Source organism: Rhinopithecus roxellana, chromosome 1 (genome assembly GCF_007565055.1).
Source record: "Rhinopithecus roxellana isolate Shanxi Qingling chromosome 1, ASM756505v1, whole genome shotgun sequence".
NCBI classification, from domain to species: Eukaryota; Metazoa; Chordata; class Mammalia; order Primates; family Cercopithecidae; genus Rhinopithecus; species Rhinopithecus roxellana.
The window spans coordinates 46,083,291-46,099,301 of NC_044549.1; the positions used below are offsets into that span (position 1 = coordinate 46,083,291).

General features: G+C 43.9%; 1 protein-coding gene, 1 non-coding gene and 1 pseudogene across 2 annotated transcripts in view; 1 reads left to right on the forward strand and 2 right to left on the reverse strand.

Annotated features, from left to right (window-relative positions):
* Window positions 1–16,011, reverse strand: part of SLC12A8 (solute carrier family 12 member 8) — a 135,531-nt gene that overhangs the window by 44,137 nt on the left and 75,383 nt on the right. The window contains exon 7 of the mRNA XM_010354813.2: window positions 1,561–1,648. Coding sequence (XP_010353115.1) covers window positions 1,561–1,648 — 88 coding nt within the window. The remainder of the gene's footprint in view (window positions 1–1,560; window positions 1,649–16,011) is intronic.
* LOC115892098 lies at window positions 52–155 on the reverse strand. Its single transcript, XR_004051986.1, has one exon. It is a non-coding gene; the product is annotated as a U6 spliceosomal RNA (small nuclear RNA).
* On the forward strand, window positions 4,946–5,018 carry LOC115892312 (annotated as a pseudogene).

Here is a 16,011-nt window from a genome sequence, read left to right on the forward strand (position 1 = left end):
CAAAAAAGGGGTACCATTGTTTTGTTTTTTTTTTTACTTTTAAATGTATATAAAAATATGGAATGCTTCATGAATTTGCAGATCATCCTTGCACATGGGCCACACAAATCTCTGTATTGTTTTAATTTTAGTATATGTATTGCTGAAGTGAGCACTGTTTTTTCTCTTTCTTACATTAAAAAAGAAAACCACACAACGGGCATTCCGAGTAGGGAAGCGGGAGGCCCAGTTGCCTTTAGGTTGTCAGGATTCGGGCCAGGGCAGCCTCACATCCCAGCCTCCTCCAGCAAAAGAACAAGCTGATGATCCTTCAGGCCTCTAAGTCCTGCTGGTCTGTTATCTTTGGATCAGATAATAAAGAGGGAAACTAAAGTCAAAAGGCAGAGAGCAGAGGCCTGGCTCTGTCCCCAAGATGCCCTGTAACCTTGAACAAGACCCAGGTTCCTGTGGTCTCCTCACTCCCATCCGGGTGGTGAGAGGATGGGCCAAGGGTTCATGGTGGAACCTCCCAGCTGGGACCAGAAGCAAGACAGGGTCCTCATACAGAAGCCTCTTTCTTTTATTTCCTTCCCAACACTCAATTCTATCTCTGTTGTCTTCATTTTCTTCCCAATGTTATTGCCTTGTTTTGCACAAAATACCCTGATGCTGTATTCCAGGCTGATAGCAAAGGTGTCACTGCAATAAGCTAAGAGCAAATTCAGTGTTTGTGAAACAGATACATTAATATTTTTCTAAATACTGTGGTTAGAATAACACAGGCCCTTTTAACTTCTCAAGTCATTGTCTCTGCTCTCTGAGCTCATTGCCTCTTCACACCCACCCAGTGAAGGGCAGAGAAGCTTCTTCCTGTGGTACAGAGAGAAACAATATTCTAAAAAGTCAGAAATAGACCCAAAGCCACCCAGCCTGCTTGTGTGGGTGGCACAGTTTGAACTAAAACCCCAGAGGCCTGATGGCCTGGGGTAGTTGGAGGGGAGGCTCACTGGGGGAAGAAGGAGAGCTGGGTGCTGAGCTTCCACTGTGTGCCTTCTACTCTCTCCCCCACAGTCTATGAAACACATATACTGTCATCATCCCCATTTCACAGGAAAGGAAATGGAGGCTCAGAGAACTCAGTAAATTATCCAGAGTCACGCAGCCAATCAGCGGCAGAGCTGAGAGGCAAACCAGAATTTGTCTGACTGCAAAACTCTTCATCTTTAAGCTCCCTCCAGGGATCCTGGAAACTCCGTGGTTAAAAAAATCCCCAAGTTCAAAATGGGGGTTGAGGAGGGACGGGGGCGGGAGGCCGAGGAAAGGAAAGAAAGGATTTGGTCTGTGATCTGGGTCCTGACACTCCTCCTCGGCAGCACTCCCAGGCAGGGCGCATGAAAGGGCAGTGTCTGAACCCACCAGACGTGAATTTTCCAGCCCGCCGAGTGTTAAAAGAAGGATCGGAATACGAAATAGATGGGTCACAGTCGGGGCACTCTCAGAACAAAAGGGGCAATCCCTCTTCTGCCTGGGGTTCTCTCTCCCACTCTCCCGCTCGGACTGATTGCCATGAGGGGAACTTACGAGATGCCAACAGCTGCCAGGGAGCCCAGGGGGATGCTGGAGGCAGGCTCCCTGAGGTCGCCCCCCATGTTGAAACCGGCCATGACTCCTGAAAGATACCCAGATAGGGAATGGGGTGAGCAGCCTTCTCCACGCATCACCTTCCCCAGGGCTGCCCCTCCTCTCCTCCCGGACCCTCTCCTGGAAGCTGTCCCACAGCAAGCCCTCCAGCTGCAGCTCTGCGCACAGGCTGCTTTTCCATCTCCCCTGGCAACTAGGGAGGCATCCCTGTGGCGTGAAAGGGACCTTTGTGGGTTGGAGGAGACTCAGGAGGAAAGCCCTCCCGGCTCCAAAAGCATCCTACCGCTTAGCGCAAAGCAACCAGGGGGAGGAAGGCGGCTTGCAAGGCACACAGAGGTCCTGCGCTGTGTGCTGAGCTGGGACAATGCCCTGGAGAGGCTCAGCATTACAAAGGTCTGGCAGCCTCCTGCTCAGTGGCTTTCCCTGCCTCTGCTGCCTGCTGATTCCGTGGGAGCTTCCGGTGTCCTTGGGGTCAGGTACCATCCTCCAAGCTCCTAAGCTACCAAAGGGTTTGAAATAAACTCCAAAAAAACCAATCCTGATGCCACTGACATGGAGTCACAAGCTCCTTTTCATCATCACCTCTCTTCTGCAAGAACACTAATGACAATGAATGAATTCATAAGGGACCCACAGCACTGTGCTGCATGGTGAGGTGGGGGTGATGCCTCTTCCCTTACGAACAAATATATGAAAACAACAAGACAGGGTGTTCTGAACATCGGATGAGGATCCAGCCCACAAGTGCCATAACAACTCAGTGTGATGGGCTGCCCTGGTCAGGAAAGCCCCATAGAGGGGGTGCAGCTTGAATGTGGCCTTGAAAGAGGGGTTCGAACGGGCTTAGGGACGGGAATGAATCTAACACCATGATTTGCGAACACTTTCAACCTGCCTGGGCCTGTGTCAAGTGCTTTACAGGCACTTTTTTATCCTGTTTAATTCTCGTAACAGCCTCATCAGAAAAGTAGAATTATTTCCTCATATTATAGAAAAGTGCTCAAAGAGGTTAATTAAAACAGTCTAAGCTCACACATTTAATAAGTGGCAAAGCTAAGATTCAACCCTGGTCTGTCTGACTCTGAAAATTATGCTCACAATGCCTCTGCCATAATGCTTCACAGAATCCAAGAGAAGTGCAGTGAAGTGACAGTTTGGAACCAGAAAGTGAAAGTAGGGGAGTGTATTTCAGAGAGAACCCTGAATGCTGGCCCGTGGATGGGGGTGCATATACTGTCACCCAGCAACTCCATTATGAGGACTTTACCCAAAGTAGATAGTCAAGGCTATGAGGGAAGATTTAGCCCAACAGTTTTATAAATGCTTGTTTAGAACAGTGGAAATTAGAAGCAACCTAACGTCTAAAAATGGAGGACGGGTTAAATAAGTGATACAGCTTTCAATAAATACTAGGTCTCAGAATACTGTAAGGGACATGTTGTGACATGGAAAGATGTTTAGAAGCTTTTGCTTAGTTTTAAGAAGCATATTAGAAAACAACACATCTGGTATGATCCCACTGTTATAAAAATATATAGAAAAGGGAACTAGAACATGTTTTAAAACATTAAGAATGTAATTTCTGGATGATAAAAGAACAGGTCATTTTTATTTGACTGTTTATATTTTCTCACTTTTCTACAATGATCATTTTGAAACACGTGAAAACTAACTTCTAAGGTTTTGTTGTTGTTGTTGTTGTTGTTGTTTAACGGCATGTTAGGCATATTTTCTTTCCTCTCATTCACTCCTCTCCAAGATCCTATTAAAAGCATAGTAAATCACTCCTGTAATCCCAGCACTTTGGGAGACCAAGACGGGCGGATCACGAGGTCAGGAGATCGAGACCATCCTGGCTAACATGGTGAAATCCCGTCTCTACCAAAAATACCAAAAAATTAGCCGGGTGTAGTGATGGACGTCTGTAGTTCTGCCTACTAGGGAGGCTGAGGCAGGAGAATGGTGTGAACCCAGGAAGCGGAGCTTGCAGTGAGCCGAGATGGCGCCACTATACTCTAGCCTGGGCGACAGAGTGAGACTCCATCTCAAAAAAAAAGAAAGCATAGTAAAGGGGGAAAGTGGATAAATTCCTATAAGCAAAGAGAAGTTGAGGGACCCTAAGTAGATGAAAGGTTCACATAAATGTCTGGAACATAGAACAGAAAATGGAGAACATAACACAGAGGAAAAGAGAAGGAAAGAAAGCCTCGGAATGCTTCTCTACAAGATCTGAATACACCAAGGAAAACCAGGGCTGGACGTTTGCACCCCAAATGAAGCCCTGCTCAAGAATCAACAGCACTCACAAACTTGTCATCAAGGTAGGGCCCCAGCAGGGAGACAGACCTAAACGCATGGCAGCCAGGGAAATCCACGCCTGCAACCAAGGTCGCCCGATGTGTGATGAAAAACAGCAACAAATAAACAAATACATGCATAAATAGAAACAGAACAACCCAGGCTGGAAGAAACATATAAATCAGGATACAGAGAGAATTTGGAAGAAAACACTGATTAGTAGCTCCAGATACATCCAAGAAGAATATTCTATCTATAAAACAAGGTGCTGTGAAAAAAAAAAAAAAATCCAAGAACAAGAAAGAACTTTTGGAAATTAAAAATATGATCACTAAAATTAAAAATGTAATAGATTTAAGGGCCAGGCATGGTGGTTCATGCCTGTACTCCCGGCGCTTTGGGAGGTCAATGCAGAAGGATCACTTGAGGCTGGGTGTAATGGCTCACACCTGTAATCCCAGCATTCTGGGAAGCCAAGGCAGGCAGATCTTATGAGGTCAGGAGTTCAAGACCAGCCTGACCAACGTAGTGAAACTCTGTCTCTACTAAAAATGCAAAAATTAGGCAGGTGTGGTGGTGCATGCCTGTAATCCCAGCTACTTGGGAGGCTGTGGTGGGAGGATCACTTGAGCCCAGGAGGTAGAAGTTGTAGTGAGCGGAGATCATACCACTCACTCCAGCCTGGGTGACAGAGCTCCTTCAGATAAGAGTTCAGAAAATTTACTTCCCCCATATTGTTTCTAAGATACTAAAATATGTATTCCAGCAAAATGAGGATGTAAACCATGAAGAAGGAAAACATGAGATTCAGAAATCAGTGGTGATAACTGAGGAATGGAGTGAAGTTCCAGAATAAGGGTTGCACAGCAGAGAAACTGCCAGGGATTAAAGCAAAAAATGGAGGCTCCTGGAGGGATGCCTCTGGAGAGGAAATGCTTCCAGCACAATGGGCAATAGAATTAAACTGAATGATTTTAAGGATATACTGACTGCACATTTTGGCAACAACATAAAAAGAAGAGTTATTATGACTATACTTTCAGGGATCATTTCTATAGTTTGTTATTAGAGAAGTTTCTCTGAACGTGTAGAGCACTGTTGACATTCTCTTTTGTTGAACTACCTCAAATATCACTAAACAGTCATTTAATACAGCAAAGCCAAATATATTTATTAGAACTCACTGCAGTGAGGTAGAACACCACCTTGCCAGGGTATTGGCTGTACCTCCCAAGGGGGAGGGCATGTTCTCAGGATGTTGGGGTCTAAGGTATTTCATGATGGAAGGAGGATAGAGATTGGGTAAAATTTGTGATATGGTAGTTTAGTATTGGTGGACAGAATAAGGTGAGTATCTTATGGGAAGAATTGATTAACTGTTATTTGACAGGTGAGCTCTTTGTCCAAGTAATCAAACTACTGAATCAGATAAATTGATTTTCATTAATATCTTGAAGCAAATAATATTAGTGGTTTATAGTCTTTATCTTTCCTGGGTAAAGTTTTCATGGAAGAACTAAATCATGTTAATACAGGTTATCTCAGTTTGCATTTTTCATTTTGATATACATCTAGTTTACTGTTTTTACAGAGATTCAGAGTTGTGAGTCCAAACTGTTACCACAGTATAGGTAAGCCTATGAGCTTTGGAGAAATTTATATTGTTAGATATAGTCTACTGTGTTCAGCAAAAAGGGTTGTGGAAGGGTTACAGTTAGTAGAAGATGGGAAAGATGGGGAAAAGGTATACCATTAAATCTGTGGTGGTGAACTCTTGGCTATGTTTGAGGTGGAGTGATTTTTACCACTCAGAATCATCTTTAGAATATGATATACCAGGACTATTATCTTCAGGTCCACATTTTACAGAGTGCTGTCCTGATGTGGGGCCAGAGAACTTACTCTGAGAAGGAAGCAAAATTTGCTAGCAAAATACTCAATGCTCTTAGAAGAAATGTTAATGACAAAACCTTTGTGTAGGCAAGAGGCAAGGTAGTTGTGACCATATATATCTACATGAAAAGAATGATGTCTACGCTTATTTATTTTCAATTAATAAATCATTTTGGCTGCTAAAAGAGTTATTGAAACTCCAGGAGAAGTGAATAAGAAAGTTAAGCATTATAAATAGCTAGAAGGGGGATACTGAATATCTCCTATACAAAGAAATGGTAAATGTTTGAGATGATGATATGCTAATTACTCTGATCTGATCACTATACATTATATGTATCACAACATATCCCAAAAATATGTGCCATTATGTGTCAATTTTAAAATTTTTAATTAAAAGTTAAAAAATAAATTAAAAAAATAAAAATTTAATTTAAAAATTAAAGTTAAGGTCTAAATATGAAGCAAACCAAAATGTGACATGATTTTAAACAACTAATAAAATGTTAGAAAAATTCTCCCGTTTGACCATGGTATAGGAACTTCCTCTCCTAAATGACACAAGGGCTATATGAGAATCACAGTGAAGAAAATGAAATTCCAGCCCAACACTTTGCTCTTCAGGGAGCAACAGCTGCACAGTCATAATCGTGTATTTGCTTATTGTTCTTTAACTTCTAAAACTGGCCTATAGGCAGAACACAGAGGACATAACTATTGATATGGTTTAGATCTGTGTCCCCACCCAAATCTCATGTTCAATTGTAATCCCCAAAGCTGGAGGTGGGGCCTGGTGGGAGGTGATGGGATCTTGAGGGTGAATCCTTCATGAATGGTTTAGCATCTTTAGCACCATCCCTTTTGTGCTGTTCTTGTGATAGAGTTCTCACAAGATCTGGTTGTTTAAAAGTGTGTGGCACCTCGCCCTCTCTCTCTGGGTCCTGCTCCTGCCATATGAAGACACCTGCTCCCCCTTCGCCTTCTGCCATGAGTAAAAGCTCCCTGAGTCCTCCCTAGAAGCAGATCCTGCCATGCTTCCTGTACAGCCTGCAGAACCATGAGCTAATTAAACCTCCTCTTTATATATTATCCAGTCTCAGGCATTTCTTTATAGCAGTGCCAGAATGAACTAATGCAACTATAGTTATGAAACAGAATATGAATATTATCTATCTTGACAATGTAAAAGAAGGTTATAGCTAGCTGATATTAGGAAGTGAAAAGAGGAAAGAGAAGGAGAGGGAAGAGAAAAAGCACTAATATTTTCATCATAGTAATGTAGAAAACAAAAATATATAAGTCTCATGTTCATTCACTAGGCCTGACTTGAATGTTACAAGCTTCAATTAGTTTAATAAGCAAATTTAAAAGGTAATCTAAGCCACGCCTTTTGAGCTACCTGTTAAATGTGGTAGGTAGCTATGGAAAAACCTAGCAAATATTTACATAGCAGTTGCAATAAATTTTAAGTTAATTATTTTGTATCTTGTTATCATAAAGTTGAGTTTCTGAGTGTTTGCTAAGTAGAGCAAAGAAATGTCAAATATATGAAGCAGTTTGTTTTCATAGTTCCAAAGATAGCTGACTTGTAACCTCAAGGCAAAAAATATTTTTAATAAGTGTGTGTGTGTTTGTGTGTATGAGCGCATGTGTGTGTGAGAGAGAAACTATTTGTTCAGTTAAAGTTTTAAACTACATTTTTCATGGGATTTTGCCCACTCGCCTGCTAATAATCAACTTGCTATCTATAGTTTTCCTGATAATGCTCTAAAAACTCAAGTACAAAAGGATTATGTAGATTCCTTTAAAATTAGGACAATAACTAAAGCATTCCTTATAAAAATAAAGATACACATAAAATAAATATAATTCTAATACATTAATCTTAAAACACAACACAGAATCTCAATTTCCCACGCCAACAGCAAGAACTGAAGGGATGTAACCTAAAACTGATAGAATAGCAGAGATTTAAGTATATTCTTTAAAATTATCAATGTAATCATCAAAATAAGTAAAACTAAAAATATAACTATCAAACATTGGAAAGTGGATGAGGGAGCATGTAAGAAAGCGAACTCTCATGTTTCCTAGCATGAAGTCAACAGACGATGTCTGACTTTGATTAACCAAATTATATGTATACTTACGTTGCTTGGTTATACACAGCTCTCAAAGTACTAAAAATGATTAAAGTGGTTGTCCCTATGGAGGAGTATTGGGGATAGTGAAAGGTGGGGTGGGAGACTATTGCTTTGTATTTCAAGCCCCTGTGCTGTTTTATTTTGTATCATGTACAGGTCTTATTTGGATTAAAATTAAAAAAAGGAATATCCAGGACCTGCTGTATTCCTCTGTCCTCTCCCTGCTAATAAAGACATACCTGAGACTGGGTAATTTATAAAGGAAAGAGCTTTAATTGACTCACAGTTCCATATGGCTGAGGAGGCATCACAATCATGGCAGAAGGTGAAGGAGGAGCAAAGTCACATCTTGAATGGCGGCAGGCAAGAGAGAGCTTGTGTAGGGGAACTCCCATTTATAAAACCATCAGATCTCGTGAGACTTATTTACTGCCATGGGAACAGCATGGGAAAGACTCACCCTCATGATTCAATTCCCTCGCACCAGGTCCCTCCCATGACACGTGGGAATTGTTACAATTCAAGGTGAGATTTGGGTGGGGACACAGAGCCTAACCATATCATGACATAGTGCTCCTTATTCCTCGCCATTGTTGTACCTCCTACATTTTGTCAGGTCATTTTGTACACCTTTCTTCAGATCATTTATACAGAAGTTAACCCATGAAGACCCCTGAGAACACCACAGCGATATATGCTTCTGTGGAGGAAAGTGACTGATTGATCCTAATTGCTTCCTGCTTCCAAACACATACTGTCTTCGTAACAAACCCCCTTTCTTCCTTCCCCAGGTTCTGTGTAGGCTTCCTGATGTGCAGTACATTAGGATGCTGGTCAGTGGGAGGAGAAAGGACTGACTGTAACACGGGAATGAGCCAGGCCCAGACGTGGCCAGAAAGCTGGCTTTTGAGAGAAAACAGAGAAGCCAGAAAGGAGATCATATCACAGACACAAAGAGTCACAGACAAGGAGATGCAGGCAACTCGGACTGCAGACAAGAAGTCTCATGGGTGATTCCTGCTGGGGCAATGTGGGCGGTTCCCATGGCAAAGTATACATTTGGATTTTTTTGTTTGTTTGGATTTATTTTTTTGAGATGGAGTCTCCCTCTGTCACCCAAGCTGGAGTGCAATGGTGCGATCTTGGCTCACTGCAATCTCCGCCTCCTGGGTTCAAGTGATTCTCCTGCCTCAGCCTCCCAAGTAGTTAGGATTACAGGCACCTGCCACCATGTCTGGCTAATTTTTGTATTTTTAGTAGAGATGGGTTCACCATGTTGGCCAGGCTGGTCTCAAACTCCTGACCTCAGGTGATCCGCCTGCCTCGGCCTCCAAAGTGCTGGGATTACAGGCGTGAGCCACCGCGCCCGGCCTGCACATTTGTTATAGGGGCTCACACACTGTGACTGTCATTTCCAAAATTCTACCTCTGTGTTACCACACGATTCTTGGGCAATGCTGTCTAGCTTCGGTGAATTATAAATGTCTCATTCGCTAGTTAGAGCTAGAAAAAGTATTTTGACTTAGTATTTTTTTCCCCATCTTTGTTAAGTGTTACAGAAATTCTCTAGTTTGCTTTCCTTTTGCATCCAGTGCAATTTTAAAACACTATCGTTAAGGTTAGAGTTACATTTAGGGTTGGCATAATAGAACAAATACGATTTCCCAGAGCATTAGTGCCCAGGTGTTTTACAAATACTACATTTTTTAAAAAGTTCCACAATGGAAAATAAGGTTGGGAAAACCTTAATTAGAGAGGTTCTCAGTGCTGGGCTATTGTAGTGCTTATAATATGCTAATATTCACTGTCCATCGCTAAGAACAGCACACAGTGTTTCATAAAACTTATTTGGCATTGAACCCTTTTTTTTTTTCAAAGAAATGAAACACTGTGTTCATTATTAAAGTTCCCCAGAGCACAGTTTGGGAAACACTCAGTGCCCATTTTATAATTACTATTTGTTCTTGACACTTTTCTTGGTGGGCTTCCAAAAATTGTTTAAATTTGGCTATTTAGGGCTGGATGTAGTGGCTCATGCCTGTAATCCCAGCACTTTGGGAGGCTAAGGTGGATGGATCACCTGATGTCAGGAGTTCGAGACCAGCGTGACCAACATTGTGAAATCCCGTATCTACTAAAAATACAAAAACTTAGCCAGGCATGGTGGGATGCACCTGTAGTCCCAGCTACTTGGGAGGCTAATGCAGGAGAATCACTTGAACCTGGGTAGGTTGCAGTGAGCCGAGATCACGCCACTGCACTCCAGCCTGGGCGACAGAGCAAGACTCCGTCTCAAAAACAATAAAAATAAAAAATAAAACCGCTATTTAGAATCATGATTCTTAAGGCTAGATGGTACCCTAGCGATCATCTTCTCCAACCTTTTATTTCACAGATGAAGCAACGGAGGCCCAAAGAAGGGAAGCCATTTGATTCAAGTGTTCCAAGCTAATTGCTAACAGAACCAGCACTAATCCTCAAGTTTCCTGATTCCAAGTCAGTGTTCTTTCCACTACATCACACTGCCTTTCCATTTCTTCCTAACACCCCTGCTCTTTGTAGATTTCCCCTTCTGAAACAGTAATTGCATGATTAATGTGGGGTTACATCCCCACCACAAGGCTGAGCTTATCAGTTACAATCGGCGCGGCGCATTGATTTCCCCACAGGCGCTTGCATCACCAGTTCCTCATCTCTAGACGGTGCTGGATTGATGGCATTTCTGGGTTTTCAACGCCAGTTCCAGGAAGTAGTTAATTGCTTTACCCAAAAATGTTTTTTCTCCCTGCATCACAACGATGATCTGTCTGGTCTGCACACTGTTACCATGTGACTTATGTAAACGGCTTCCTTAATACGGGGAGAGCCTTCTGGCTTGGTCTTCCACCCCAGTCCTGGGGCCTTCAGGCACATCTTTATGATCTCAGCTGTAATATGCAAGTCTGATGGTGTCAGCCATCACTTGACCAGCTTAGGTTTATGAGGCTACACCTCGACTGGCATCCGTAGCCACCTAGACATTGACATTACGCCTACAGTTTCGATGGATGGTGAACAGGGGGCTTGGGGTCAGCGCCTAGTTCCAGTGTCTGGTCTCACAGAAAACATAGATGGCCAGAAGATGAATCAACCCCTTACAGCTCTCAAATATACATCCTTGGGTAAAATAACCAGTGTAAATGTCAATGACCACTTACCAACATTTGCAAGCAGGCAGCTCATCTCTTTTCTTCCCTGCCCCCTGAATCACCCAATGGCACACATAGACCAAAGTCCTTACTTATTACCAATTACCACAAGCCCACTTCCCACTCCAATTCTCTTTTCTGTTCCTGAAAATGAAGATTCGTAGGAAAAGAAAAGCCCAACAGTTTTTCTAGGCTTTTCAGGTTCCTGTTAGTTCACAAAGGACTACTTACTCTTTCTCAAGGAACTTCCAAGCTTCCTCCTGGGGACTTTTCAATCCAAATCTGTGTCCTGAGAAACTCTTCAACTTTTTCTTCCCATTTATAGCTGAATTGTTTCTCTGCTGCCTGTTTTCTAAGTTCATAACTTTATTTTTCTTTCTTATGAAGGTAGACTACACATGCACAAATGTGCCCAAGTCTCATCTGCTGCCTTTTTTTTTTTAACTGAAGAAACAAAAGGGATCTATTACTGTCTGGAGGCAATGTGGCTCCGAGCCCTGCTTTCCTCACCTGTAAATGGGGATTATACTATTTGCTTTGCAGGGCTGTGATGAAGTTGGAACAGATATTCATAAGCACCTAGCATAGTGGCTGGCACCTTGTAGGTGCTAAATAAATGCTCACCCAGGAGAGATGGGCTCTGCTCCTTACTCAGAAATCCCTCAGATTCCTAAAGACTGGTCTGCCTCTCCTTACCTTCCTTCTGATTTCCAAACCCCATTCCTTTCCCATACCTGGCTTGTTGGTTTGTTTGTTTAGCTGTTCCTGCAAAAATCTCTAAACCTCTCTTGCTCTGTTCTTGGAGCAAAACTTGTGAGTTTCCCTCCCTTTCAATGTTTTAGAAATCCTCCTGGGACAGACAGTGTCAAATAATGCAACTTTCTATCTCCAGGACCCAGGCAAGATTTATTGGCTTCTGAATGAGGGGCGGCACCAACATTGTGTGTTCTCTCTTCCAGCATCCTCTCTCAGTACGTGGGAAGCAACGGGGTTTACCGCTTACTGGCTGGGAGATGTTGGGGAAATAACCTCTCTATGTCTTTGTTTCCTCATCTGTAAAATGAGTAAATAATAGAACCTGTGGGAGGATCTAGGTTCCATGGGGCCCGAAATTTTTTTGAAAGTACAAAATTATGAATATAAGATTAGGAACAGGGCTTTGGAAGGAGCCCACACAAGTGAGGGACCTTGAAGCCCAGGCTTCATCTACTTCATGGCAGCCCTGTGTCTGATGGAACCAGTCAGGCTGTGGAGAAGTTTAAATGGAAAACTATGCACAAAGTGCTTAGTGCCTGACATAATAGGTTACTGTAATAAGTATTGTCGATATTTATAATTGTTTTGATACAAACTGTTGATATGTATAATTATTTTGATAAAACAATTATAAATTAATTCCATAAATAAAATCACAAAAAATAGACATGTATAGATATGTATAATTATTTTGATAAAACAATTATAAATTAATTCCATAAATAAAATCACAAAAAATAGACATGTATAGATATGTATAATTATTTTGATAAAACAATTATAAATTAATTCATAACTAAAATCACAAAAAATAGACATGTATAATAATTATAAACCTTTTTTTTTGAGATGGAGTCTCACTCTGTCACCAGACTGAAGTGCAGTGGTGCTATCTCGGCTCACTGCAACCTCCACCTCCCGGGTTCAAGTGATTCTCCTGCCTCAGCCTCCCGAGTAGCTGGGACTACAGGCATGCACCATGCTTGGCTAATTTTTGTATTTTTAGTAGAGAAAGGGTTTCACCATGTTGGCCAGGATGGTCTTGATCTCTTGACCTAGTGATCTGCCCACCTTGACCTCTCAAAGTGCTGGGATTACAGGCGTGAGCACCACACCCGGCCTAAGCTTTTTTTTTTTTTTTTTCCGAGACGGAGTCTCGCTCTGTCGCCCAGGCTGGAGTGCAGTGGTCAGATCTCAGCTCACTGCAAGCTCCGCCTCCCGGGTTTACACCTTTCTCCTGCCTCAGCCTCCCGAGTAGCCGGGACTACAGGTGCCCACCACCTCGCCCGGCTAGTTTTTTGTATTTTTTTAGTAGAGACGGGGTTTCACCAGGTAAGCCAGGATGGTCTCGATCTCCTGACCTCGTGATCCGCCCGTCTCGGCCTCCCAAAGTGCTGGGATTACAGGCTTGAGCCATCGCGCCCGGCCCTTTTTTTTTTTTAAGACAGGGTCTCACTCTGTCGCCCAGGCTGGAGTGCAGTGATGCAATCTCAGCTCACTGCAACTTCTGCCTCCCGGGTTCAAGCAATTTTCCTGCCTCAGCCTCCCGAGTAGCTGGGACTACAGGCTTGAGCCACTGAGCCCAGCCAAAGCTTCCATCTTGTCTCCTGTTTCTGCTCACAAGTCCATCAGAATGAAGGGAGTGGAGTGAGCCCCCATCTTCAGACTGTCCCTACTTGGGGCTCTCTAGTCCTTAAACATGGGGACCCCATTCTGATCCCCATGTTTAAGCAGGTTTCTGTCCTCTCACTCATAAGACACATAACTTGTGAGGAGACCCAGGGGATGCCTGGGAGGGGAGAATGGGGGAAGTAGACCAGAGGAGGGGTGAGCACTAACAGCCGGGCTGAGGGGCCTGGAGACAACCAGCCAATTGGAGGGCCCAGCAAACTCCCAGAGCTTCCCAGAGTGTGTACATGAGCAGGAGAGAGGAGTCAGGCCCAGGGAGGTCAAAGGGCATCACAGAAATAGCTGGGCTCTTGAAAAGGAAGGTGACTGTGGACGTTTCAGTAAAGGCTGTAGGTTTTCTACCACATTTTTTCGTGCTGGGTGCGGTCAACCACAGGCCCATGTGTTGGCTGTGGCCAAAGAGGCTCTTATCCCTTCCAGTAAGAGTTTGGAATCTGGGAACAAGGGTTACAGGACTTCACATGACTGACGTTCTTCTCAGTGAATTTCCATTTCCTAGTTCCTCTGTGAATGGTGTTCCTGGATCCCCAGAGTGGCTGCATCCGCGTGGTGTGTGTGAAATCCTAGAGAGGGGATGTCTGTTTCTCAGGGAAAGTTTGGTAGTGAAGCTTGGAGAAGGAACACACGTTGAGAAGCAAAGCAAGTACAGTGTCCACTCCAAGCCCCCCATTCCACCCCTGCAGCCACCAGCACAATGGAGAAGAGTGCAGTGAGGGGGCAGGGGGACAGCTTCCTAAATCCAGAGGAGCCCCCAGACCAAATCTCCAGCCGCTCTCCCAGGAAGTCGCCTGCCCTTGGGATAAAACGTCTGAAGTAACTTAACTATCATATCTCTGATGGGAGGATGGGGGGCTGGGGGACAGAAAGGTTTGTTCTTCAAAACTCTCCCCTTGCCACAGCCAGGAGGTTCTCTTGTTCCAGAAGAGGATGGCGTTGGAGGGAGCCCCAGCCATGACTCACTTGGAGCTAACCCTTAGCAAATCTATCACCATGGAAACTGCCAATCATCCACGCTTTTCATAGCTTAACCGAACATCTGCCAGGAGACAGCAAGTCATACAAACCATTCATCCTGCCTATTGTGTTTACATTTGGGGCCCTGAAAAACAGAGACAGAGACACAGAGGGCAGCTCTCCACAGCAGGGTGGCGGCCCAACTCTGGCCACTAATCAGCTGCGTAACCTCTGTCGGGTCCTTCACAGGCTCCTCTGCACCCCTCCTCCCCCATCTGGTAAAATAAAGGATCGGATCAATGATTCTTAACCTTGGTTGGGCCAAAGGAGAGTGGGAGGGACAGGAAAGCATGTCCCCTAAAAGGGGTGGGGCAGAGAGGCCTGTGTAGTTACAATCTATGCACTATTATCATTTTACATTTGAAATCTTACAAAATAATACTCATAAGTTAAACCACAGAAAACAAATCTTGACTCATCGTCTTAGGTAGCTATAGCTTTCTCCATCTCTGAGCCAGAACGTCCAGTGTCTGTGAGGCTTTTAGTATCATTATCAAAAGGGAATATAGGCCAGGCATGGTGGCTCATGCCTGTAATCCCAGCACTTTGGGAGGTGGGAGGCCGAAGCGGGTGTATCACTTGAGGTCAGCAGTTCGAGATTAGCCTGGCCAACCTAGCAAAACTCCATCTCTACTAAAAACACAAAAATTAGCTGGGCATAGTGGCATGCTTCTGTAATCCCAGCCACTCAGGAAGCTGAAGCACAAGAATCGCTTGAACCCCCACTCACACCAGGCATCCTCTCTCTTAGGAAAGCCAGCCGTGGGAGCAGGGTGGAGGGGCGCATCAGGGCCACATTGCCAAGACAACCCCATGGTGCACCGGAGTACACTCGGGACATTCCCTGCGCAGTGTGACCAGGCAAAGAGGCCTTCTGCCCCTGCCTCTAGGGTAAATGCTAACCTGGCATCTCGGCCCAGGGGTCTTCACTCAGTGGGGACACTGGCAGGCCCCAGGGAACACTCAGATGGTTTTCAATTTGTGTGCGGAAGGAGAGAGGAAGAGAGGCTGGGAAACATCTTCAGATGTTAATTTTGTTTTAATTCCCTCTGTTTTTCCCCTTTCCTTTTCTGTCCATTCAAGAGGAAGCTGACCTATATTCTCTTGCCTTGTGGGAGACAGGAGGCAGAGAGGAAGCAGAATTTGCCTGTGCACTGTTTTGGCTTCTGTTTCTCAAAAGCCTAGGTCCTTAGAAGATTTTGGAGGGAAACAGAAAAGAAACAGCAGAATGGCTGGGGAAAACCAGGGGGGGGACAAGGAGTAAAACTATCACACAGTTTGTGGGGCCACATAAAAATACAAATGCAGAATCAAAAATTATTAAGATTTTTTTTTTTTTTTTTTTGAGACAGTCTTACTCTGTCGCCCAGGCTGGAGTGCAGTGGCACGATTTCGGTGCACTGCAACCT